General features: G+C 42.0%; 2 protein-coding genes across 6 annotated transcripts in view; one reads left to right on the plus strand and one right to left on the minus strand.

The window, feature by feature from the left end:
- Positions 1-13,338, minus strand: part of LOC139409380 (UDP-N-acetylhexosamine pyrophosphorylase-like) — a 32,862-nt gene extending 19,524 nt beyond the window's left edge. Inside the window, exons 1-3 of one of the 5 annotated variants that reach the window (XM_071154459.1) lie at positions 13,115-13,338; positions 7,472-7,809; positions 2,104-2,308 (exon numbers count right to left, since the gene is read on the minus strand). In XM_071154459.1, coding sequence (XP_071010560.1) covers positions 2,104-2,308; positions 7,472-7,754 — 488 coding nt within the window. In that variant the 5' untranslated portion in view covers positions 7,755-7,809; positions 13,115-13,338. Of the gene's footprint in view, positions 1-2,103; positions 2,309-7,471; positions 7,810-9,028; positions 9,121-13,114 lie in introns of those variants that run through there. The other 4 variants (XM_071154457.1, XM_071154458.1, XM_071154456.1 and 1 more) reach the window with 4 other exon arrangements.
- LOC139409381 (serine/threonine-protein kinase Kist-like) lies at positions 12,667-24,937 on the plus strand. The gene is made up of 8 exons (XM_071154461.1): positions 12,667-13,415; positions 16,144-16,472; positions 16,685-16,882; positions 18,543-18,637; positions 18,843-18,919; positions 19,819-19,917; positions 24,383-24,471; positions 24,607-24,937. Exons 1-8 carry the CDS (start codon positions 13,106-13,108, stop codon positions 24,751-24,753), a joined length of 1,344 nt encoding a protein of 447 aa, XP_071010562.1. The 5' UTR covers positions 12,667-13,105; the 3' UTR covers positions 24,754-24,937.
- Positions 24,938-25,245: the final 308 nt, after the last annotated feature.

The raw sequence follows: 25,245 nt of genomic DNA on the forward strand, positions 1-25,245 counted from the left end.
GTTGTAGAAACTTCATGATGGGTATAGGGAACATTAGAGTATCATGTAGTAGCCTAATCCTATCAATGTTACATTGAACTGGGTGAATGGAACATGAATGACATGACAATATGCTGTAATAGAAATAATGCCATGCTGATGAGAAAAGAGAGGAGAAAAAAAGGCCTCATCTTAAACGACACTGACCATCCATGACTAGACAAAACCAGAAGTACTTCCTTATGACTGGAATGAATGTCACCTGGCATCTCATGGTGAGCTATTAGTCCTGACCCTAATTACAGACAGAGCCCAGCCCAACCCTGGACGCCAGCAAGACGTCTCCTTCCGTCAACCCACTTCTGAATCGTCTTAATGACTTCCTTCATCTACTCCACAGGGAATTATAATCCTGCTCCTTTCCGGGATCAAACCACTTCCTTGATAGATTCAGGTGAGCGCCTTCAGAAAGTATTCATACCCCTTATCTTTTTCCACATTTTGTTGTTTCAGCCCGAATTTAAAATTGATTCAATTTAGATTTTGTCACTGGCCTACACACACAATACCCCATAATGTCAAAGTAGAATTATGGTTTTTGAAATGTTTACAAATTAATAAAAAAATGTAAAGATGAAATGTCTTGAGTCAATAGGTAGGTATTCAACCCCTTTGTTATGGCAAGCCTAAATAAGTTCAGGAGGTTTTTCCAATGCCTCGCAAAGGCACCTATTGGTAGATGGGTAAAAAAATTAAGATCACCATGCTCAAAGGGATATTGAATGTTTGGTTAAGTTATTAATTCATTAGTTATTAATTACACTTCGGGTGTATTGATACACCATCCCGTCACTACAAAGATACAGGTGTCCTTCTTAACTCAGTTGCAGGAGAGTAAGGAAACTGCTCAGGGATTTTACAATGAGGCCAATGGTGACTTTTAAAACAGTTACAGAGTTGAATGGCTGTGATAAGAGAGAACTGAGGATGGATCAACAACATTGTAGTTACTCCGCAATACTAACCTAGTTGACAGAGTGAAATTAGGAAATCCTGTACAGAATTGGGGCGGCAGGGTAGCCACGTACCCACGTGATACCTGCTGCAGGGTAGCCTAGTGGTTAGAGTGTTGGACTAGTAACCAAAAGGTTGCAAGTTCAAATCCCCGAGCTGACAAGGTACGTTCTTCCCCCCACTGTTCCTAGGGTGTCATTGAATAAGAATTTGTTCTTAACTGACTTGCCTAGTTAAATAAAAAGGTAAAAAATTAAATAAAATTATTCCAAAACAGGCATCCTGTTTGCAGCAAGGCACTAAATACAGCAAAACATTTTTGGGAGGAGCTATAGCTCCACAGGCAAAAATCCTCGCAAAAAACCTGGTCCAGTCTGCTTTCCACCAAATTCACCTTTAAGCAGGACAATAACCTAAAGCCAAATCTACACTGGAGTTGCTTACCACTGGAGTTGGCCAACTTACAGTTTTGACTTAAATCTGCTTAAAAATGTATGGCAAGACCTGAGAATGGTTGTCTTGCAATGATCCACCACCAATTTGGCAGAGCTTGAAGAATGTTTAAAATAATAAATGAGCAAATGTTGCACAATCCAGGTGTGGAAAGCTCTTAGAGACTTACCCAGAAAGACTCAGAGCTGTAATCACTGCCGAAGGGAATTCTAACATGTACCGAATCAGGGGGTTGAATACTTAGCTAATCAAGATAAATTTGTATTTGACAAATATTTGAAATTTCCGTCCACTTTGACCGAGTATTTTGTGTACACAGGTGACAAAAAAATGACAATTAAATCAATTTAATCCCACTGTGTAACAACAAAACGTGGAAAAAGACAATTGGTGTGAATACTTTTTGAAGGCTCCTTATCTAGGTCTAGTAAATAAATCAGACAGATGAAACTGGAGAACAGAGGGGGAACATAACTTATTTTTGATACAATAACATTGTATGGCTTGTTTGTGATTTCACAAATGGGGCTAAAACAAAAATGGGCTCCTCAGGACTGGATTGAGAAATAGTGCTTTGTGGTCAGTTTGCTGTATGTTCTATACAGTATATCCCCCATAGTGTATCATTATGCCCTTATCTGCCAGTCCCACTCTCACCAGGGGATGCAGCACTTGGCTCCATGTCTCTGTTCTGCCAGCTGTTGCAGCCTCAGTATCCTCTCTGCCTGGATCTGGAACAGGGTCTTGTGGGAAGGAAGGCCCACGTCGTACATGCCTTTAGGGTAGGAAACCCCCAGCCTGGTCCCCTGGCCGCCCGCTAGCAGCAGAACAGCCACACTGCTCTGGGAGATACACCGCAGACCTGGGAGAGACAATAGAACAACAGTTAATGTACAAAATTATCATTTATTTTACATCATGTAAAGATAATAATAAATTCAAATTTCAGAATCTCAAAGCGCTTCAAAGGACAAAAAACATATTTAGAAAAACCACATGAGATGGACTTTTATTACAAAGTTCATGGCTTGAATGTTGATCTGAGAGAGGTGGTCAAGCTGGGAGAGAAAGTCCAGAGGCAGGCAGGAAGCGCTGTCTCAAAGGTGTCCCACTGTCTGTCTTTTCCATAGTAGAACTCAGTCAGTTTAAGTTTGAGCTAAGCCACTGCAGCCCATGTACTTTGTAGTAGGTACAGTTGAAGTCTGAAGTTTACATACACATTAGCCAAATACATTTAAACTCAGTTTTTCAAACTTCCTGACATTTAATCAGAGTAAGAATTCCCTGTCTTAGGTCAGTCAGGATCACCACTTTATTTTAAGAACGTGAAATGTCAGAATAATAGTAGAGAGAATTATTTATTTCAGCTTTCATCACATTCCCAGTGGGTCAGAAGTTTACATGCACTCAATTAGTATTTGGTATCATTGCCTTTAAATTGTTTTACTTGGGTCAAATGTTTAGAGTAGCCCTCCACAAGCTTCCCACAATAAGTTGGGTGAATTTTAGCCCATTCTTCCTGACAGAGCTGGTGTAACTGAGTCAGGTTTGTAGGCCTCCTTGCTCACACATGCTTTTTCAGCTCTGCACACACATTTTCTATAGGATTGAGGTCAGGGCTTTGTGATGGTCTCTCCAATACCTTGACTTTGTTGTCCTTAAGCCATTTTGCCACAATTTTGGAAGTATGCTTGGGGTCATTGTCCATTTGGAAGACCCATTTGCAACTAAGCTTTACCTTCCTGACTGATGTCTTCAATATATCCACGTAATTTTCCTTCCTCATGATGTTCTATTTTGTGAAGTGCACCAGTCCCTCCTGCAGCAAAGCACCCCAACAACATGATGCTGCTACCCCCGTGCTTCATGGTTGGGATGGTGTACTTCAGCTTGTAAGCCTCCCCCTTTATCTTCTAAACACAACAATGGTCATTATGGCCAAACAGTCCTATTTTTGTTTCATCAGACCAGAGGACATTTCTCCAAAAAGTATGATCTTAGTCCCCATGTGCAGTTGCAAACCGTAGTCTGGCTTTTTTGATGGAGGGTTTGGAGCAGTGGCTTCTTCCTTGCTGAGCGGCCTTTCAGGTTATGTCGATACAGGACTCGTTTTTATTGTGGATATAGATACTTTTGTACCCGTTTCCTCCAGCATCTTCACAAGGTCCTTTGCTGTTGTTCTGAGAATGATTGGCACTTTTTACACCAAAGTACGTTCATCTCTAGGAGACAGAACTCATCTCCTTCCTGAGCGGTATGACGGCTGCGCGGTCCCATGGTGTTTATAATTGCGTACTATTGTTTGTACAGATGAACGTGGTACTTTAAGGCATTTGGAAATTGCTCCCAAGGATAAACCAGACTTGTGGAGGTCCACAATTTTTTCCCCTGAGGTCTTGGCTGATTTCATTTGATTTTCCTATGATGTCAAGCAAAGAGTCATTGAGTTTGAAGGTAGGCCTTGAAATACATCCACAGGTACATCTCAAATTGCCTCAAATGATGTCAATTAGCCTCAAATGATGTCAATTAGCCTATCAGAAGCTTCTAAAGCCATGACATCATTTTCTGGAATTTTCCAAGCTGTTTAAAAGGCACAGTCAATTTAGTGTATGTACACTTCTGACCCACTGGAATTGTGATAGTGAATTATAAGTGAAATAATCTGTCTGTAAACAATTGTTGGAAAAATGGTGTCATGCACAAAGTAGATGTCCTAACCGACTTGCCAAAACTAGTTTGTTAACAAGAAATGTGTGGAGTCGTCGAAAAACGAGTTTTAATGACTCAAACCTAAGTGTATGTAAACTTCCGACTTCAACTGTAGCTAGCTAGCTACTCCTTCACGACAAACACAATTAAGCACCCACTTGGATGATGCAGTTACATGGTGCCAGAAATCACTCCACATTTCAATAATAATTAAAGAGCAGCCTTGTAATTATGCCCTCCCCACGATCCACATCACTGCACACCTCTACCACAGAACAACGAGACAGATATTTCACTGGATATATAAATATGAAGCATCCGCTTGATGTTTCCACTCACGAGCAAATATGGTAGTGAAATGAAGCCCACTGACGGGCAGGGGTTAGAAGATGCAATGAGATGGATTTTGACCTACATTGTGCAAATTTTCTCATCGATGAAAATTTGATCTCAGAGTTTTCTGTTCCCAAAACTAGAATATGTTATGAACAAAGTGGACTAGGTTTTATAGCCTTTACCAAAAAAAAAAAATTGCGTTGTTTAGAAGGAGTGCAAAGTCGAATCGAGTTATTGCACACGCGCATTTCACAGAGTAAGCATTCCCGAACGCAGATGTATGCTAAAACGGGCCAATAGGATCTCACTAGGGAGTGCTTGGCTCTGCCCACCTCCTTGCTTGTTCTGCCCCCTGGGACTCATCTGTTCCCGCTGGAAACGACCGACCACAGCCTATCTTGGTTTAGTTATAACAATCTTTGCCTCATTTGTTACTAGAAATGTGTTCATCTGCCAGTAGGAGTGTATTCAACAGTAGTTGCCTTGGAAACCAAACAAACAGACCTGCTAGTTTAGCTAACAAAAAAAAAAGCTTGCCAAAATGGAACGCAACAATTTAATAACGGTTTTCAATTCGACTTTTGCTTTCAAAAGCAGCTCGGACATAGAACATGTAAGAATGATCTATAGCCATTGAATTCCACCGTGCGTTACACGGAACTAATGCACACTCTAGAATGGTTCCTACTGGTGCAGTCATGACGCAAGTGGCACTATGGTGTCAATTCCTCCCACATTTAGTTTGACCAGCTGTTTTCAGCAACTGATATTTGTTTTATTCAGGTTTGCTAGTAACAAATTAATTATTTAGCTTCTAGCAATGCAAGCTCCTCGTAATGAACAGTTTCGAGTGTCCTGATGAGAAGGCAAACTTTTCTAGCTATGCAGGGGCAAAAATTGGGCATTATCAGCTCATAGTTATGGATGTATATCAATAAAAAAACAGCAACTTTTCTGTTATTCTGGCTGTCGTGATTGTGTTAGCCGTAGCTAGCTGGCTAGCAAGCAAGGGAAAATAACTTTACCAGCGAGTATGGCAACGGAACATAAAGAATGAACGACTGGGTAGTGTCTCTAGCAACCAAAAGATAAGAAAGTAGGAACTTGCTTATAAAAATGTATAGATTTACAAAAAAAAGTATTTATACTGGTAAATGTGTGCTTTCATATTGTTTTATTTGGCAATTGTGGTATAACCGGGATAAATGCCTACATTCTGTACATTACCTTGGAAAAAATGAACCCCGAAAAGGCATAAGGTAATGTACAGAACGTCGCCATTTATCCCTTACATATTAAATGTTAATTCTTAAAAAAACACAAGTTAAAAAAAATGCCATAAATTAAAAACATTCACAAAAATGTACAAGAGCCCTCTGCTTAGGCTCCTGCTAGGGAACCATGGCAACTGTAGAACTATGAAATATGGTACAAACAATAGGCCTGTAGCTTATTCAAGCAATATAACTCAAACTAAACGTACTTGTGATGGTTGCCAAAACTCAAGAACACTATGGCATTTTTATGGCTAAAGTATAATCTACCTTGGCAAGGAGTTTTGATAATCATTGCAGGCGAAACAGCAAGATAAACTCAGAATAACCCATAGTTCAATTACAGTCAGTCAATCTCTATCTAAACATACCAGGTCAACAACACCCTTATTATACAGCTCTACTTTATCTTACAATAAACTGTTGCTATGGGAGTCAGTGATTAGCCCACAAATACACACACACCACGTACACACTCAAGGGTCCTAAGTGTAACGGATGTGAAACACTAGCTTAGTTAGCGTTTCTAAATAGTGTTTCTAAATAGTGTTTCAATCGGTGACGTCACTTGCTCTGAGACCTTGAAGTAGTGGTGAGAGTTGACTGGGAGGTGCTATTGTAGGCTTTGGCTATCCTGACTCATACATACACCTGGGATGCATGCATCCTTAGCTTGCTGCTGTAGATGATGGCTGCCCCCCCCCCCCCCCCGATTATCTTGGCATTAATGGATTTCGCCTTTGAGTTGTCTCGCTGAAAATATTCTTACTCTTTCAAATGACTGCTCGACTTGAACTTGTTTAGTTGTTCGAAGTGCGCCTAGTATTTTTCTGCTTTTGTTCTGTGTAGCACTGTATTTTGTGGCGTCATTACATCATCTAACTACGTTATATAGGTATGCACGTCAGCTTTGACATCGATTTTGCACATCAGCTTGTTTTGCTAATATTGGCCAATTCCGTATGCTTACCGATATATCGTGAATATGCTTTATCTTGAAGCCGATATATCGTGCATCTAGTCGTTAGATGGCACTGACGGTGCTTTGTGAAATAAAATCTAGGACCCCACTTAGCCATTTCAACATCACAAGCCATCATGGTTTACCCCCTTTACCCTAAAGGTTGCCAGGTCACGTAACGATTGCCACTGTCTTGTTTAACCTCAGGATTGGCATTATCTGATCCCAGTAAATCCTCCATGCTGCTGCCTGTCACTGTGCTGTTTTGAAGTGGTTTACCAGAGACATGTTAGATGGGTTAGTTTCAGTAGCCCTGCAGCAATGATCATCCCACCACCTGGGAGTGTTGCATAAGGTTTGACCTCAGTTTATGCCCTTGTGTAACTGAGGAGAGACACACACACACACACACACTATATAAATCATATTGCACACCATAAAACCTGATACGATTTCCCCGTCTGCCTGTTTCACTTCCTGGTAGCATATAAAATAATTGAGGTTGTTGTAAATCGGTGGAACTCAATCCCTTGAATGAAATAAGCTCCTGTTTATAAAGCTAAATAGAAACTGCTTCAGGCTTTGCTGAAGCAATGCATCATTATGACTGAGTCACAAAAGTATCAACTCCAAGCTAAATCAAGATTGGAGTTTTCATGTATTTGACATACAGTACTTGATCCTGGTCTTGTCCCAACAACTCCCCCCCCAAAAATGGGAACCCCTGTACCAGCCAACTCACCCTTATCTTCCCAGTCCTTGAGGCAGTCTCTGTCCCTTGTCACGCTGCCCAACACCTCCCTGGGCACTGGCTCCATGCGGGCATCCATCTTCTCCTGCTTGCTGCTGTGCGACACCTCCATGGCGCTGCGGAAGAACTTGTTGATCTCCTGGAAGTCCATAGCTTCTAAGTCAGAGGTCATCTCAGCTTGCTGCTCGGGGGTCAGCTCGTCCCAGAACTGCACAAGGTGAGACTGGCCGGCTTCAGCTAGCCTATGGGCCAGTCTGCTTCTGGTGCTCTCCATGACAATGATCACACTGCTGGGTTAGGGCTAAAATAATATCCTCTAGGGAATCTACCTACCACACCCAGAACAGAATAGGAAAGTGTTGTGAGTGTCAGGAATATGTAACTAGCCTACACAGTCATGACGGTTGACCACATTACTGGGCACAACTCCTCTGACAACTACCACACCCAAAACAATGGAAACGTATTGTGAGATTCTGTCACATCAGATATAAAAACACTTGTACAGCGTCATTTCAATTCACTTGTTCTAAATAGAAACATAGATGTTGGTAGCTCTCTGGTTCAACAATGGCCATATTTATGACTACAAAGATTGTACAATGTATTATCTGAATTTTAGTCAGACAACAATTTGTCTTGCTGATTTTTGTTCTATGTTGCTATGTCTGTATGCTAAGTCTTGCTTGTTCTATGTTGCTCTGTCTGTATGCTACGACTTGCTTGTCGTATGTTGCTATTCTCTATATTGTAATTGTTTTTAATAACCTGCCCAGGGACTGAGGTTGAAAATGAGCGGCTGGCTAAAACCGGCACTTTTACTGAAACGTTGATTAGTGTGCACTGTCCCTGTAAACATAAAATTAACTCAAACACGTATATCATTGATCTCTGTGGTACCATAATGACACAGGTGTGCCTGCCATGTTTCTTCAAGCAACTCATTAGCTAGGTGACTTCATTAGGTACATATATATGAGGACATTCCAGTAGGGGACTTGTTACAAACTAGATTACATGGCCATCTGACCATTTTCCCAGAAACCGAGCAGTCAATTTGCCACCCCAATACTGGCGTAAATGTGCTTTATCTTGAAGCCTAGTCTACTGCAATAAGCAGGCCAGAACAATATCCTCGGGACACCAAGTGGTGTTTACTTATGTTGACACTAAACAGAACATTTCCCCTGTTAGACAATCCAAGAGATAGGAAGTGTTCTAAAATGCAATAAATACACAAGTCCCTCTTTGATGCACCAAATCTATTTCCAGGCAGGATATTTCTGTTACCTAACTAATGTAATACTACACATTTAACACTATCATATAGAATAATAATTCCGCGGTTATGTTAACTAATAAAAACGGATATTAGCTAGCAACCTAAATAAACTAAATGATGACTATCATACCTAGCAAGCTAGGGGCGAATGATGATAATTGAAACCTCGTATTCTACAAACCTGGTTTATATATTTTTGGGGCTAACTATATTATTCGATGTAAATGTAGCTAAGATTATAGAAATTTGAGTTCATATAAACTTACCTTCAACGCTGTGTCTATGAATCAATTTGACCGGACAGCGTCGAACAGCAGATTATTGTATTGGCCACCGTGCCCCCCGCCCCCTCGAGTACACCTCCTACATCGCTTTGACGTGGCACTAGAGTCGAATGGGAACGCCCTGCTTACACTTACATTTTGCCTTTACAGTATTGAAGAAAAAAGTCAGCAAACTGAGAAAGATCAGAAAGATTAGATTAACGATAAAGATGAACCATGAACAGACTATGGGAAGTAAAATTGTTATGAGACCATCCAACGAGAAAAATTGCCGTCGTTATAATTATTTGTCATTTTTTAACTGTAGACTGATCCCCTATCTGTAGGGGATAACAACTATCCATCCAATCAGGTACGAGAAGAAGTAGAAACGTGACGTTTGACTTTAATTATGGAGAAGTCTAAATTAGATTCTTGGGACTCTGATACCCGGTTGAAGTTCACGTTTAAAAGTTTAAACCAACTTCTTATTTCGAAAACACCCCATGTGCATCGATATGAGTCAGAAACATTTATTCCACGGTCAAAATTGACTACAAAGTGTAAATAGGATAATTTTGGTCATAAAGTCAGTCTTGTCCAAAACTGAGTTTTGTGAGACTTCTGGTCATGACAGCATTACAATTGGCGAATTCCTTTGCCCAGGTGTTGCTGACGCCTGTCAGATCTTACAACGCATGGAAAGGTATTTTAAGTATCAGCTAACCACATCATATGTTATAGCAATCTGTCAGTCGATGATGTGAATATTACACGTTCAAAACAACTGGGAACTCGAAACTCTAAAATCTCTAACTTCAGTGCGTTCAAGACAACTGGAAAATCGTATTGAACAAGTCATCCAACTCGGAATTCCAAGTTTAAAAATTGGGCATCTTTCGAGAACTCTGACTTTCCGACCTGAAGATCAGTTGTTTCTAAATTGCATAATTTTACTTTCTAGATTAGTGTGTCTTGTTGTATATTATTAGATATTACTGCACTGTTGGAGCTAGGAACACAAACATTTCGCTACACCCGCAATAACATCTGCTAAATATGTGTATGCAACCAATAACATTTTATTTAATTTGTCTCTAAAGCACCAATAACGGATTAGCTGACAACATCACAAAGACGATGCACACACTTCAATTGGGCAGAAGTCTCTGTGTTACTGTGATTCTGGATGGCCAGATCGCTATCAACAATGACAAAAACAACCATTATGGAAATTTGAGGTGGCTCGTTTAGTTTTATCTGGTTCTTGATACTATGTCTTGCTTTGAGGTGTTTGACTGATGTCACAGCTATGGTAATATGGCTCGAATTCACTAGCCAGCTAACCAACAACTATAATGATGCATTTAAGACAAGTGCTCATTGTGCAAATGTATTTATGTTTTCAATAAACATTGGAGACTAAATAGAGTTGACATGTTATTAATAATCTAAGCCAACCCTGTCTGTTTTGCCCGACACTTGCGCATGCGTCTGTAACGGATGTGAAACGGCTAGCTTAGTTAGCGTGGGCGCTAAATAGCGTTTCAATCAGTGACGTCACTTGCTCTGAGACCTTGAAGTAGTAGTTCCCCTTGCTCTGCAAGGACCGCGGCTTTTGTGGAGCGATGGGTAACGATGCTTCGAGGGTGACTGTTGATGTGTGCAGAAGGTCCCTGGTTCGCGCCCGGGTATGGGCGAGGGGACGGTCCAAAATTATGCTGTTACACGTCTACAACAACTAACCTGCAGGGGAACACGACCAACGTAAATGAAGGTTGCGTTTGTTTCAAACCTTCCCACAGCTTGCAGCACACTAGTAATCGGGCGTGTTCCTCTGCCCAGGTGTGGCTGACGCCTGTTAGATTTTTACAATGCATGTATTTTATGTATCAGCAAGTCACATATGTTATAGCAACCTGTTAGATAGTGACACAGTCGATGATGTGGGAGCAACGCATGCAGCGTCTGAGCAGTGGAACGTGACCATGCATGCGACCCAATCATAATGTCCATGGTAAATTTGGGTTTACTTTGAAAATATCCCTATGGGGTTGGTCAGGAACCATTGGTAAATTAGACAATATGTTAAAATTCCAATAGCTCCACATTTCAATTACTTAACTTCAAACCAACCAACTTTAAATTGTATAAATTCATATACAAATATTGAACGCATTAAATTAGAAAAATAAAAGGTGTGTAAAATGAAAATATTGTCTCATTTATATTGTGCAATTTATTGACAGTCCCTAACTAGCCCCGAAGCTAGGCTATCCAAAGGCAAACCAACTTTTCCACAGTTGCATACCAGCCGGCAGAAGCTACACTAAGCAAAAATATAAACACAACATACAACAATTTCATGCGGTCTGGCCAGAAAAAGCATGACATGCCATACTGCCTTTATCCAGACAGCATCAGAGGGGCGCTGTTTCACTCGCTCGGGTGCGTCTTTCTGTCGGCTCGTGTCTTGGTCCAATAAATTATCAATATTTTATTTGGACGGGTAAAGAGGTACGGTGGGCCAGGCCATGTCTAAGATGTTGGTTGCTTTTACAGGAGACCAGAATTCATATGCTTCATGTAACGCCTACAAGAGGACTGCATGGACTTTCAAAAACCATGTGATCAAAGGTAATTTAGTTGACTGTACATTTCTAGTTACAAGCTACAGCCGTTACCTGCATTATGGGAGGCTCCATTGTCAACCAATCATTAGGGAGTTTTTGTTTGACTTACGTGAATGTGATGGAAGACCTGACTGAAACAGGAACCAACTTTGCCGCAATTCATGTAACAGTGGATATGTACAATTGAATATGATTGATAATTGATAGTACAATGTACACACATACGCTAAGTGTAGGAAACATTAGGAATAACTTCCTAATATTGAGCTGCACCACCTTTTACACTCTGAACAGCCTCAATTCGTCATGCCATGGACTACAAGGTGTTGAAAGCATTCCACAGGGTTGCTGGCCCATGTTGATTCCAATGCTTACAACAGTTGTGCCAAATTGGCTGGATGTCCTTTGGGTGGTCAACCGTTCTTGATACGTGGGAAACTGTTGGGCATGAAAAACCCAGCAGCATTGCAGTTCTCGACACACTCAAACAGGTGTGCCTGGCACCTACTACCATACTCCATTCAAAGACGCTTAAATACTTTGTCTTGCCCATTCACTCTCTGAATGGCATACATGCACAATCCATGTCTCAATTATCTCAAGGCTTAAAAATTATTATTTAAACTATATCCTCCCCTTCATCTACACTGATTGAAGTGGATTTAACTGTTGATATCAATAAGGATTATAACTTTCACCTGGTCAGTCTGCCGTTAGAGCTGGTGTTCCTAATGTTTTGTACACAGTGTATATTTAGTTTGTGAGTGTGTGATATGGGGGTTGGAGACATGTTTATTTTTACATTACAAAGACAAACTTGTATAAACAATGTCAACACTGCCATGTTGCACTGAGCCTTGCTGTTGGAAAACCACATCAGTGTCTGACTCCACTCTTCGACTTTTGTCTACAGCAGTTTGCTTTTGCGTGACTACTCAAACGAGCTCAAGGTTAGGGGGTAGACACGTCCCAATAATCCCAATAGCACTAACCATTTAATGACGGCTGCTGCTTCCGGGAAGATGGCCGGCTAAACAATGACAAAATATGCCATTCTACAAATCAAGAAGGGATAACTTTTCGCTTTTGCAAACTACTTGGATTAACCAAAGTGTTCAGAATAAATGCTTGCATTTAGGGAGTTTATTTGGTGACCGTGTGCATGCATGTTAAATTACGGTTTGAGTTAGCTAAATTAGTTAGCACATGCGAAGTAGCTAACATGCCAGCTATTGGTAGCTAAAGTTGAAACCCGCAACTGACGTATTATTGAGTTCCATGATCGAGAAATGGAGAGGAAACACGTTTACAGTGCTGGCTAGTGTCGAAACGTGCTATATTTTTTTTCATCGGTGTGTCTCGCTGGTCGATTGCTATGTTCCCGCAGCTGCATACAACTGTCTAAAATTTAACTAGCTAGCTAATTTTCCTTGATTCACTCATTTCAATGGCTCACTGTAGTTCATCAGATCCAAGTGGGAAGATACCCCGTCCAGATAGTAGCGCAGTATTGATGGCAGGATCTCCCGGAACCGTTGATCAGGCAATGAAGCCGGTGTTGTTTGAAATATTTGGAGAAATTTGGAACGTCCAGGCCCGACTCGGGCAAGGCGTCTCGGCCTCGGTATACCGGGTGAGCTCGGGAAGGACGAGTACGGCCGCCGTTAAGGAGTTCCTGGCGGACGCTCAGGGCGGAGATTACGGGTACCACAAGGAGAGGTCCGTGCTGGAAGACATCCAAGGACACAAAAACATCGGTACGGAACTTTTTATTGTAATATGGTTGTAACGTTACTGTGCACAATCTATGGAATTACAGAGCTCGTCTTCTAGTGTTCCTGGTCATCGATGAGGTAATCTGAGAATCAAATTATGAATCGTATTACAAAGGGTTTAGCCTCGTACTTGAAATCTGTGTTTTTATCAAGCTAATTGCCTGTCCGCCATTACAACCAAGTCACAAATCTCAATCTAGTTTCTGAGCTGTTTTTCTGGCAACGCTGGTTTTTAAAGCCTTCATTGGCATGTCGTAAAGCTCTTCTTAGCCACGTCAAACGAACACCTGATGATGATGACCCTGACTGACGCATCGTAATAACTAGAGAACGACCGATATGGATTTTTTTAGTGCAAACGTCAATTCTTGGGGGTCAAGGAAGCTGATATTTTAGGCTGATATTCAGTAAACATAATGCATAGATTTGAAAACCAAACAATACATTTGTTTTTACCAATCTACCTACATAACAACATAAAGGTAATACTTTATTTTGAATGGTAAATCTCTTGATAAAGTGGGTTAATTAAGATGGTATAGGTGTAACCGATGTGAAATGGCTAGCTAGTTAGCTACACTCGCATTAACATCTGCTAACCATGTGTATGTGACAAATAAAATTTGATTTGATTTGATTTGAGGTCGGGGCAAGGGGACGGACGTAAAGTCTATATTGTTACATTGGTGCCGTGACCCGGATCACTGGTTGCTGTGGAAAGAGGAGGAGGTCAAAAGCGGAGTGAGTGTAGCCCATGTGAAATGGCTAGCTAGTTAGCGGTGGTGCGCGCTAGCGGCGTTTCAATCGATGACGTCACTTGCTCTCACTTGCTCTGAGACCTTGATTGTTTTTTTACAAGGTAAGTTTAATGCTAGCTAGCAACTTACCTTGGCTTCTACTGCATTTGCGTAACAGGCAGTCAGTCTCCTTGTGGAGTGCAATGAGAGGCAGTTGGTTAGAGCGTTGGACTAGTTAACTGTAAGGTTGCAAGATTGAATCCCAGAGCTGACATGGTAAAAATCTGTCATTCTGCCCCTGAACAAGGCAGTTAACCCACCATTCCTAGGCCATCATTGAAAATAAGAATGTGTTCTTAACTGACTTGCCTAGTTAAATAAAGGTGTAAATTTTTTTTTTTAAATATGCAAAATCGGCGTCCAAAAATACAGATTTCCGGTTGTTATGAAAACTTGAAATCGGCCCTAATTAATCGGCCATTCCGATTAATCGGTCAACCTCTAGTTGTAACTTGATCCTACTGCTATGACCTGATAGAGCGAGGCTGTAACTCCGCTCCCTTTCACTCCGCTCCCTTTCACATCTCCGCATTGCTCATGTCTCTTGGTGAGGTTTATGGCCACTATGAGAACTAGCTCAATGGCGATGACATTAGCTACCAAGTCATAATGTGCACAATATCTAACAAGGAGAGCGAGGTTAGGAAAAAAAGATGAAACAACGATGCACGTTCTGCCTGAATGACTCAAACCTGCTCATAGTTTGAGAATTTGGAGCGCGCGCGCACATCCGCTGCGCTACACCGTTTCATAAACATGCAGGAAGATTCCTCCTTTCCCTATTACGACAATAAATTTAATCCGACTGTCACCACAAGTCAGATGGCTCCTTGTGGAACATGTTGCATGTTCATCGGGCTCCTTTGCGGATCATGTTGCATGTTCATTGGGCTTTTGAATTTCAACCACTGGCTGCATTTTTTGGGGAACCTATTGTTTGTTAAAATCAATTTGCGGGGCCTCCTGGGTGGCGCAGCAGTCTAAGGTTGAGGTGTCCCTAAAGGCCCGGGTTCGATTCCAGGCTGTGTCACAGCTGGATGTGACTGGGAGACCCATGAGGCGGCTCACAATTGGCCCAGCGTCGTCCGGGTTAGGAGAGGGTTTGGCAGGCCGAGATTTCCTTGACCGATCGTGCTCTAGCGACTACTGTGGTGGGCCTGGGCATCATGCACGCTGACACTGTCACCAGGTGTATGGTGTTTCCTCTGACACATTGGTGAGGCTGGCTTATGGGTTAAGCGGGCAGTGCGGCTTGGCTGGTTTGTGTTTCGGAGGATGCACGGCTCTCGACCTCTGTACGGAAGTTGCCGCGATGGGACAAGACTGTAACTACCAATTGGATACCACTACATTTTTTTTTGTCTCGCGGGCTGGACTGAAGTGCCCGGTGGGCCAGATGTGGTCTCTACTTTTCCCCCCCCCTGAAGGTTGACCATCGGCGAAAGGCCGATAAACTACTAAAAGCCAATATCTACCTGATATATCGGCTCAACAGATTATTGGTGGTACTCTACTAATAACCCAACCTTGTTCTGCAACAATTAAATGAAAGATAAGATATTGGAGAGTTTACTTTGCCCCTATATAAAACAATTCAATGTTGTCTATATTTATTGATCATCACCACATTTACAAGTGGACTTTGGAATTGTTGCCGGAGTGGGCTTTAAAATAATATGGTTTTGATTATTAAATCGATATCGCCATACACTTACTTTACATTCATGATATGTGAATACTCAGACAAGTCTTCTATGTTTTTATAACAGGGTGATAACCTTGCTTTACAGATCACATCAGTGTAATCTCAAGGGAGGGATGCATTTTTTGAGTATTTAAACAGAGCCCCCAACTTCACCACCGAAACAAATCTGTGCTTATGCTGACTGTTCCATTCCTGTATGTCTCCATAGTAACGCTATATGGGGTGTTCACCAACCACAGCCATGTGGGTGTGGCCACACGCTGCCTGCTGCTAGAGCTGCTGGATGTTAGTGTGTCTGAGCTGCTGGTTAGTACCCAGGGCCAGGTGGGCAGCCTCCAGAGTGGTGGTGCCCAGCAGCAGGGCCACTCCATGTGGCTGGTGCAGCACTGCGCAAGAGACATCCTGGAGGCCCTGGCCTTCCTCCACCGAGAGGGCTACGTCCACGCAGATCTCAAGCCCCGCAACGTGCTCTGGAGCGCAGACGACGAGTGCTTCAAACTCATCGACTTTGGACTCAGCTTCAAGGAGGGTAACCAGGTGAAGTGGAGTTGAGAACAGGGATTGGTGTGGGCTACATACCTCTAAGGGAGGGTTTTCAAGTTGGTTTTAGCATCTTTGTACGTTGATCAGTTATGCATAAAATTAGTTGACATACAACAAGGAAACAATTATATGGACCAGGCTAAACTTTGGTGTGTGTGGTTTTCTGCCCGTACAATAGTGTCCGTTCTTTCCTTGTGTGCTCCAAGGATGTGAAGTACATCCAGACGGATGGGTACCGTGCCCCAGAGGCTGAGCTTCAGAACTCGCTGGCCCAGGCGGGGCTGGAGGCGGAGGGTAACTCTGGCTGCTCGGCCACTGTGGACCTCTGGAGCCTGGGTATCATCCTGCTGGAGATGTACTCCGGCATCAAACTCAAAGACACTGTCAGGTCACCCAAGTGGAAGGTACGTCCACAGCACGGCACTCCGTCTCTGGGCCTGTATTGCCACTATACTGACTGTGTAGGCTTTTGTTCCACCCCAGCACAAACACACCCATTTAAATGACTGTTCTTTACCACATTATTGTCATATACAATGCAGTGGACTCTGATCCACCTGTAGCTAATAGATCAATATGTTCTTCACATACAGTGCTTTCAGAAAGTATTCAGAACCCTTCACTTTTCCACATCTTCTTACAATACAGCCTTATTCTAAAATTGGTTTAAATAGTTTTCACCCCATCAATCTACAAACGTAACCCATAATGACAAAGCAAAAACAGGCACATTTATTAAAAAGGAAAACTGAAATATCACATTTACATTAGTATTCAGACCCTTTGGCATCGATTACTGCCTCGAGTCTTGGGTATGATTCTACAAGCTTGGCACACCTGTATTCGGGGAGTTTCTCCCATTCTTCTCTGCAGATCTCTCAAGCTCTGTCAGGTTGGATGGGGAGCGTCAATGCACAGCTATTTTCAGGTCTCTCCAGAGATGTTCAACCGGGTTCAAGTCCGGGCTCTGGCTGGGCCACGCAAAGACAAAGCCACTCCTGTGTTGTCTTGGCTGTGTGCTTAGGGTCGTTGTCCTGTTGGAAGGTGAACATTCAACCCACCCTGAGGTCTTGAGCACTCTGGAGCAGGGTTTCATCAAGGATCTCTCTACTTTGCTCCTTTCATCTTTCTCTCAATCCTGACTAGTCTCCCAGCCCTTGAAAAACACCCCCACAGCATGATGCTGCCACGCATGCTTCACCATAGATTTGGTATGTGCCTTTTACTGAGGAGTGGCTTCCATCTGACCACTACAATTAAAGCCTGATTGGTGGAGTTCTGAGGAGATGGTTGTCATTCTGGAAGGTTCTCTCATCTCCACAGAGGAACTCTGGAGCTCTTTCAGAGTGACCATTGGGTTCTTGGCCACCTCCCTGACCAAGGCCCTTCTCCCCCGATTGCTCAGTTTGACTGGGCGGCCAGCTCTAGGAAGAGTCCTGGTGGTTCTAAACTTCTTCCATTTAAGAATGATGGAGACCACTGTTCTTGGGGACCTTCAATGCTGCAGACATTTTTTGGTACCCTTCCCCTAATTTGTGCCTCAACACTATTCTGTTTGAGCTTTACGGACAATTCCTTCAACCTCATGGCTCGGTTTTTGTTCTGACATGCACTGTCAACTGTGGGGCCTTATATAGACTGGTGTGAGCGTTTCCATATCATGTCCAATCAATTGAATTTACCACAGGTGGACTCCCATGTTGTAGAAACAGCTCAAGGATGATCAATGGAAACAGGATGTACCTGAGCTCAATTTCAAGTCTCATAGTAAAGGGTCTGAATAATTATGTAAATAAGTTATTTCTGTAAATTTTTTGTAAAAATGTCTAAACCTGTTTTTCCTTCGTCATTATGGGTTATTGTGTGTAGATTGATGAGGAACATGATCTAATCCATTTTAGAATAAGGCTGTAAGGTAACAAAATGTGGAAAAAGTGAATGGGTCTGCACTTTCTGAATGCACTGTACACAGATAAATAATTTAGGTAATATACATTTATTAGACAGATATGGGTGTGTTGTCCAACCTGCTGTTATGTTGCCTACTGTTCTTTGCTCCTGCAGGACAACAGTGCAGCGATAGTCGACCATATCTTTGCCAGTAACAGTGTGGTGTGTCCTGCTATCCCTGTCTATCACCTCAGAGACCTGATCAAGAGGTAACAACATTCATTCATTCATTCATATGCATTTTGTTTTAGTTTGTGCATAAATGCAGACATTTGATCCATTGTAGCAAATTGACTTTGCTCCCTTAAACATAAGTTGTCATTTTCAAAATTGTAAACTTATTGAAATGCATGTGATGATTTTCCTGAGAGAGGGGTTCCTAACGTTGACATTATTGTTTGTGTGCACCTGCAGCATGCTTCACAATGACCCCAAGCACAGAGGCACAGCTGAGACGGCCCTGCTTAGCCCTTTCTTCAGTATTCCCTTTGGTAAGTCAGAAACACCAATACAAAGTCCACAGCAGACATTTTGTTGTGTTACAAACTGGATTTTAAATGGATTTAATAGTTTTTCTTTGTCATTGATCTACACAAACTACTCCATAATGTCAAAGTGAGAAAAAAAATCTACAAATGCTTACAAATGTAATAAAAATATAGTCGTTGCATAAGTATTCACCCCATTTGTTTAGGCAAGCGTAAAATAATTCAGGAGTCAAATTTGGCTTAACAAATCACATAAATGAAATAATAGCGGTTGACAGAATTTTTGAATGACGATCCCTTCCTCTGTCCACATACATACAACATTTGTAAGGTCCCTCAGTCAAGTATTGCATTTAAAGCACAGATTCATCAACAAAGACCCGGGAGCTTTTCGAAAGTCAGGGCAGTGATTAGTTTTGTTTTTCATAAAAATACAAACATTTTTCTAACACGTTTAAAAACAATTTTTATTTCACCTTTATTTAACCAGGTAGGCTAGTTGAGAACAAGTTCTCATTTGCAACTGCGACCTGGCTTTGACTTTGACATATATTAGAATTTTGTGTGGATATTTGACAAAAAAAAGTACAAATTAATTTTAATCCCACTTTGTAACCCAATAAAATAAGAAATCCAAGGGGGGTGGATTGTTATGATAGGCACTGTACCTCATGCTCAGCCAGCTCATATGATAGCTTGCATTATAGCATAATCTTATCTCTCTCTGCACCTGATCCCAACCCTTTTTTCCTCTATGCTTGTAATCTACCTCTTTATGATATGCATATAGAATTTTCACTGAAAACAAAAAATATTATAATCATAGTAGGGAGGTTGGGTGGAGCTGTATAAAACCATAGAGAAGGCTTCTTAAACCTATTGATGGAAGAAATGTGTGACAGCTCCTCACATAGAAGACTTGGTTCTGCTGCCCTCGCCTGTTCTGCGCCTGCTCAACCTGATTGACGACAGCCACCTACACAATGAGGAGGAGTATGAAGGTAGGGAACAGCCTTTTCAAAACAACCTTCTCCACTGACGATACATTTTAAGAACAAATTTATCCTACAGTTGGTCATTTTGAAGATCGGCAATTTTAATTTTATTTATTTCACCTTTATTTAACCAGGTAGGCTAGTTGAGAACAAGTTCTCATTTGCAACTGCGACCTGGCCAAGATAAAGCATAGCAGTGTGAACAGACAACACAGAGTTACACATGGAGTAAACAATTAACAAGTCAATAACACAGTAGAAAAAAAGGAGAGTCTATATACATTGTGTGCAAAAGGTATGAGGAGGTAGGCGAATAATTACAATTTTGCAGATTAACACTGGAGTGATAAATGATCAGATGGTCATGTACAGGTAGAGATATTGGTGTGCAAAAGAGCAGAAAAGTAAATAAATAAAAACAGTATGGGGATGAGGTAGGTAAAAATGGGTGGGTTATTTACCGATAAACTATGTACAGCTGCAGCGATCGGTTAGCTGCTCAGATAGCAGATGTTTGAAGTTGGTGAGGGAGATAAAAGTCTCCAACTTCAGCGATTTTTGCAATTCGTTCCAGTCACAGGCAGCAGAGAACTGGAACGAAAGGCGGCCAAATGAGGTGTTGGCTTTAGGGATGATCAGTGAGATACACCTGCTGGAGCGCGTGTTACAGGTGGGTGTTGCCATCGTGGCCAGTGAACTGAGATAAGGCGGAGCTTTACCTAGCATGGACTTGTAGATGACCTGGAGCCAGTGGGTCTGGCGACGAATATGTAGCGAGGGCCAGCCGACTAGAGCATACAGGTCGCAGTGGTGGGTGGTATAAGGTGCTTTAGTGACAAAACGGATGGCACTGTGATAAACTGCATCCAGTTTGCTGAGTAGAGTGTTGGAGGCAATTTTGTAGATGACATCGCCGAAGTCGAGGATCGGTAAGATAGTCAGTTTTACTAGGGTAAGTTTGGCGGCGTGAGTGAAGGAGGCTTTGTTGCGGAATAGAAAGCCGACTCTAGATTTGATTTTCGATTGGAAATGTTTGATATGAGTCTGGAAGGAGAGTTTACAGTCTAGCCAGACACCTAGGTACTTATAGATGTCCACATATTCAAGGTCGGAACCATCCAGGGTGGTGATGCTAGTCAGGCGTGCGGGTGCAGGCAGCGAACGGTTGAAAAGCATGCATTTGGTTTTACTAGCGTTTAAGAGCAGTTGGAGGCCACGGAAGGAGTGTTGTATGGCATTGAAGCTCGTTTGGAGGTTAGATAGCACAGTGTCCAAGGACGGGCCGGAAGTATATAGAATGGTGTCGTCTGCGTAGAGGTGGATCAGGGAATCGCCCGCAGCAAGAGCAACATCATTGATATATACAGAGAAAAGAGTCGGCCCGAGAATTGAACCCTGTGGCACCCCCATAGAGACTGCCAGAGGACCGGACAGCATGCCCTCCGATTTGACACACTGAACTCTGTCTGCAAAGTAGTTGGTGAACCAGGCAAGGCAGTCATCAGAAAAACCGAGGCTACTGAGTCTGCCGATAAGAATATGGTGATTGACAGAGTCGAAAGCCTTGGCAAGGTCAATGAAGACGGCTGCACAGTACTGTCTTTTATCGATGGCGGTTATGATATCGTTTAGTACCTTGAGCGTGGCTGAGGTGCACCCCTGACCGGCTCGGAAACCAGATTGCACAGCGGTGAAGGTACGGTGGGATTCGAGATGGTCAGTGACCTGTTTGTTGACTTGGCTTTCGAAGACCTTAGATATGCAGGGCAGGATGGATATAGGTCTGTAACAGTTTGGGTCCAGGGTGTCTCCCCCTTTGAAGAGGGGGATGACTGCGTCAGCTTTCCAATCCTTGGGGATCTTAGACGATATGAAAGAGAGGTTGAACAGGCTGGTAATGGGGGTTGCGACAATGACGGCGGATAGTTTCAGAAATAGAGGGTCCAGATTGTCAAGCCCAGCTGATTTGTACGGGTCCAGGTTTTGCAGCTCTTTCAGAACATCTGCTATCTGGATTTGGGTAAAGGAGAACCTGGCGATGGAAATACACTGGGGCTCGTGGAACCACAAGTCAGTGCCACGAGTCATCGGTGAACTAAACCATATGATGAGGCTATATATAGACTCAGTGATATGACGTTGCTACGAGCAGCAGCAAGACTATGCACTAACAGAGTATCTGTACATGTGGGACCAAAACAGCTGAGAAGTTTGTCTGCGCTCTTAGTTGTTGCGGAAGTCTGCACAATTCTGCTGTGCACTTTGTGTCGCTGACTCTAGCTTTTAAAGGGACACTGCAATATTCTGTCAATTAAGACATTTTTCTACTTACCCAGAGTCAGGTTAACTTGTGGATAAAATGTTTGTCTCTGCATGCAGTATGAAGGAAGTTAGAGGTAGTTTTGCGAGTGTACCGGTAGACTTCCAGTCAGTTAACACTAGTTAGCATTGGCTTGCAAAACTACACTGCCTACAGAAAGTATTCATACCCCTTGACTTATTCCACATTTTGTTGCGTTACAGCCTGAATTCAAAATTTATGAAATAGATTTTTTTCTCTCACCCATCTACATACAATACCCCATAATGACAAAGTGAAAACATGTTTTTAGAAATGTTGGCTAATTTATTTAAAATGAAATGCATAAATATCTAATTTACATAAGTATTCATATCCCTGAGTCAATACATGTTAGAATCACCTTTGGCAACGATTACAGTTGTAAGTCTCTAAGAGCATTGCACACCTGGATTGTACAATATTTGCAGTTTTTTATTTTATTCTTCAAGCTCTGTCAAGTTGGTTGTTGATCATTGCTAGACAGCCATTTTCAAGTTTTGCCATAGATCTTCAAGGTGATTTACATTCAAACTGTAATTAGGCCACTCGGGAACATTCAAGGTCGTCTTGGTAAGTGTAACCGATGTGAAATGGCTAGCTAGTTAAGGGTGGTGCGCGCTAATAGTGTTTCAATCGGTGACGTCACTTGCTCTGAGACCTTGAAGTAGTGGTTCCCCTTGCTCTGCAAGGGCCGCAGGCTTTTGTGGAGCGATGGGTAACGATGCTTCATGGGTGTCAGTTGTCTATGTGTGCAGAGGGCCCCTGGTTCGGGCCCGGGTAGGGGCGAGGGGACGGACTAAAGTTAAACTCTTACATAAGCAACTCGTGTAAATATGGCCTTGTGTTTTAGGTTATTGTCCTGCTGAAAGGTACATTTGTCTGCCCGTGTCTGGTGGAAAGCAGACTGAACCAGGTTTTCCTCTAGGATTCTGTCTGTGCTTAACTCTATTCCGTTTATTTTTATCCTAAATAAAAACTCCCTTGCCGATGACGAGCATACCCATAACATGTTGCAGCCACCACCATGCTTGAAAACATGAGTGGTACTCTGTGATGTGTTATGTTGGATTTGTCCCAAACACAACACTTTGTATTCAGGAAATAAAGTTAATTTCTTTGCCATTTTTCTTTGCAGTTTCACTTTAGTGCAATATTGCATAAAGGATGCATTTTCAGGACAGGCTGCCGCCTTTTCACTCTGTAATTTAGGCTAGTGTTGTGGAGTAACTACAATGTTGTTGAACCATCCTCAGTGTTCTCCTATTACGGCCATTAAACACCCTCTAACTGTTTTAAAGTCACCATTGTCCTCATGGTGAAATCCCTGAGCGGTTTATTTCCTCTCCGACAACAGAGTTAAAAAGGACACCTGTATCTTTGTAGTGACTGTGGGTATTGCTACACCATCTAAAGTGTAATTAATCATTTCACCATGCTCAAAGGGTTATTCAATGTCTGCTTTTTATTTTTACCCATCTACCAATAGGTGCCTTTCTTTGAGAGGTATTAGAAAACCTCTCTGGTCTTTGTGGTTGAATCTATTTGATATTCACTGCTTGACTTCGGGACCTTTCAGATAATTGTATGTGTGGGATACAGAGATGGGGTAGTCATTAAAAAATTATGTTAAACACGTTGATTGCAGACAGTGAGTCTATGCAACTTTATTATGTGACCTGTTAAGTACATTTTTACTTCTGAACTTATTTAGGCTTGCCATAACAAAGGGGTTGAATACTTATGGACTCAACCTGAAATGTTCATTTTTAATGACTAACAATATCATTCTACTTTGACATTGTGTGTAGGCCAGAGACGAAGTCAAACTGGAATACATTTTAAATAGAGGCTGTCACACAGCAACATTTGGAAAAAGTCAACGGGTGTGAATGATTTCTGAAGGCACTGTACATCTAACTTCCTTTATACTGTGAGCAAAAACATTTTTATCTGCTTCTGGGTAAGTAGAAAAATATAATAATTGCCAGAATCGTGCAGTATCCTTTTAAAACATATGATCAGATGCTACATTGTGAATAGAAAAAACACATGGAAATGACACAATTTATTGTGTCAAAAATGCCCCTGAAAATGTGACTTTCGATCAAAATGATGCTGTTGTGTTGTCAGACATCTTGGAGGACATGAAGGAGGAGTGCCAGAAGTACGGCTCTGTGGTCTCTCTTCTCATTCCCAAGGAGAACCCAGGCAAAGGACAGGTAAGACACACACTATCCCCATAACCAGGGGTCTATTGTCATTTAAATACTTCCATACAAATTAGAGATTTGTACATATTGTAGATCTGCATTTTTACTGCCTTGTCTTAATCTGTGTGTGTGTGTTTCCCCCAGGTGTTTGTAGAATATGCTAACGCAGGCGACTCCAAAGAGGCCCAGAGACTGCTGACAGGACGGACCTTTGACAGGAAGTTTGTCGTTGCCACATTCTACCCCCTGAGTGCTTACAAGAGAGGCTACTTGTACCAGACCGTGCAGTGAACACACACACACGCGCACTGAGAGCTCACACACTGTTAGTTGAAGCGCCTAGGCCCCATTCAGTCAGTCTCTGTCATGGTGTGTATACTTACAGTTGAAGTTGGAAGTTTACATACACTTAGGTTGGAGTCATTAAAACGCATTTTTCAACCACTCCACACATTTCTTGTTAACAAACTATAGTTTTGGCAAGTCGGTTAGGAAATCTACTTTGTGCATGACACAAGTAATTTTTCCAACAATTGTTTACAGAGATTATTTCACTTATAATTCACTGTGTCACAATTCCATTGGGTCAGAAGTTTACATGCACTAAGTTGACTGTGCCTTGAAACAGCTTGGAAAATTCCAGAAAGCTTCTGATAGGCTAATTGACATAATTTGAGTCCATTGGATGTGTAGCTGTGGATGTATTTCAAGGCCTACCTTCAAAATCAGTGCCTCTTTGCTTGACATCATGGGAAAATCTAAAGAAATCAGCCAAGACCTCAG

This window comes from Oncorhynchus clarkii, chromosome 5 (assembly GCF_045791955.1).
Source record: "Oncorhynchus clarkii lewisi isolate Uvic-CL-2024 chromosome 5, UVic_Ocla_1.0, whole genome shotgun sequence".
Taxonomy (NCBI): Eukaryota; Metazoa; Chordata; class Actinopteri; order Salmoniformes; family Salmonidae; genus Oncorhynchus; species Oncorhynchus clarkii.

What these genes read in the sequence shown, in the direction of transcription:
- LOC139409381 (XM_071154461.1), top strand. Translation starts at nt 13,106, where the DNA reads ATGGCTCACTGTAGTTCATCAGATCCAAGTGGGAAGATACCCCGTCCA. An exon ending in CCAAGGACACAAAAACATCG is followed by an intron (nt 13,416 to 16,143) that starts GTACGGAACTTT and finishes ATGTCTCCATAG; the next exon opens with TAACGCTATATGGGGTGTTC. An exon ending in CAATGAGGAGGAGTATGAAG is followed by an intron (nt 19,918 to 24,382) that starts GTAGGGAACAGC and finishes TTGTGTTGTCAG; the next exon opens with ACATCTTGGAGGACATGAAG.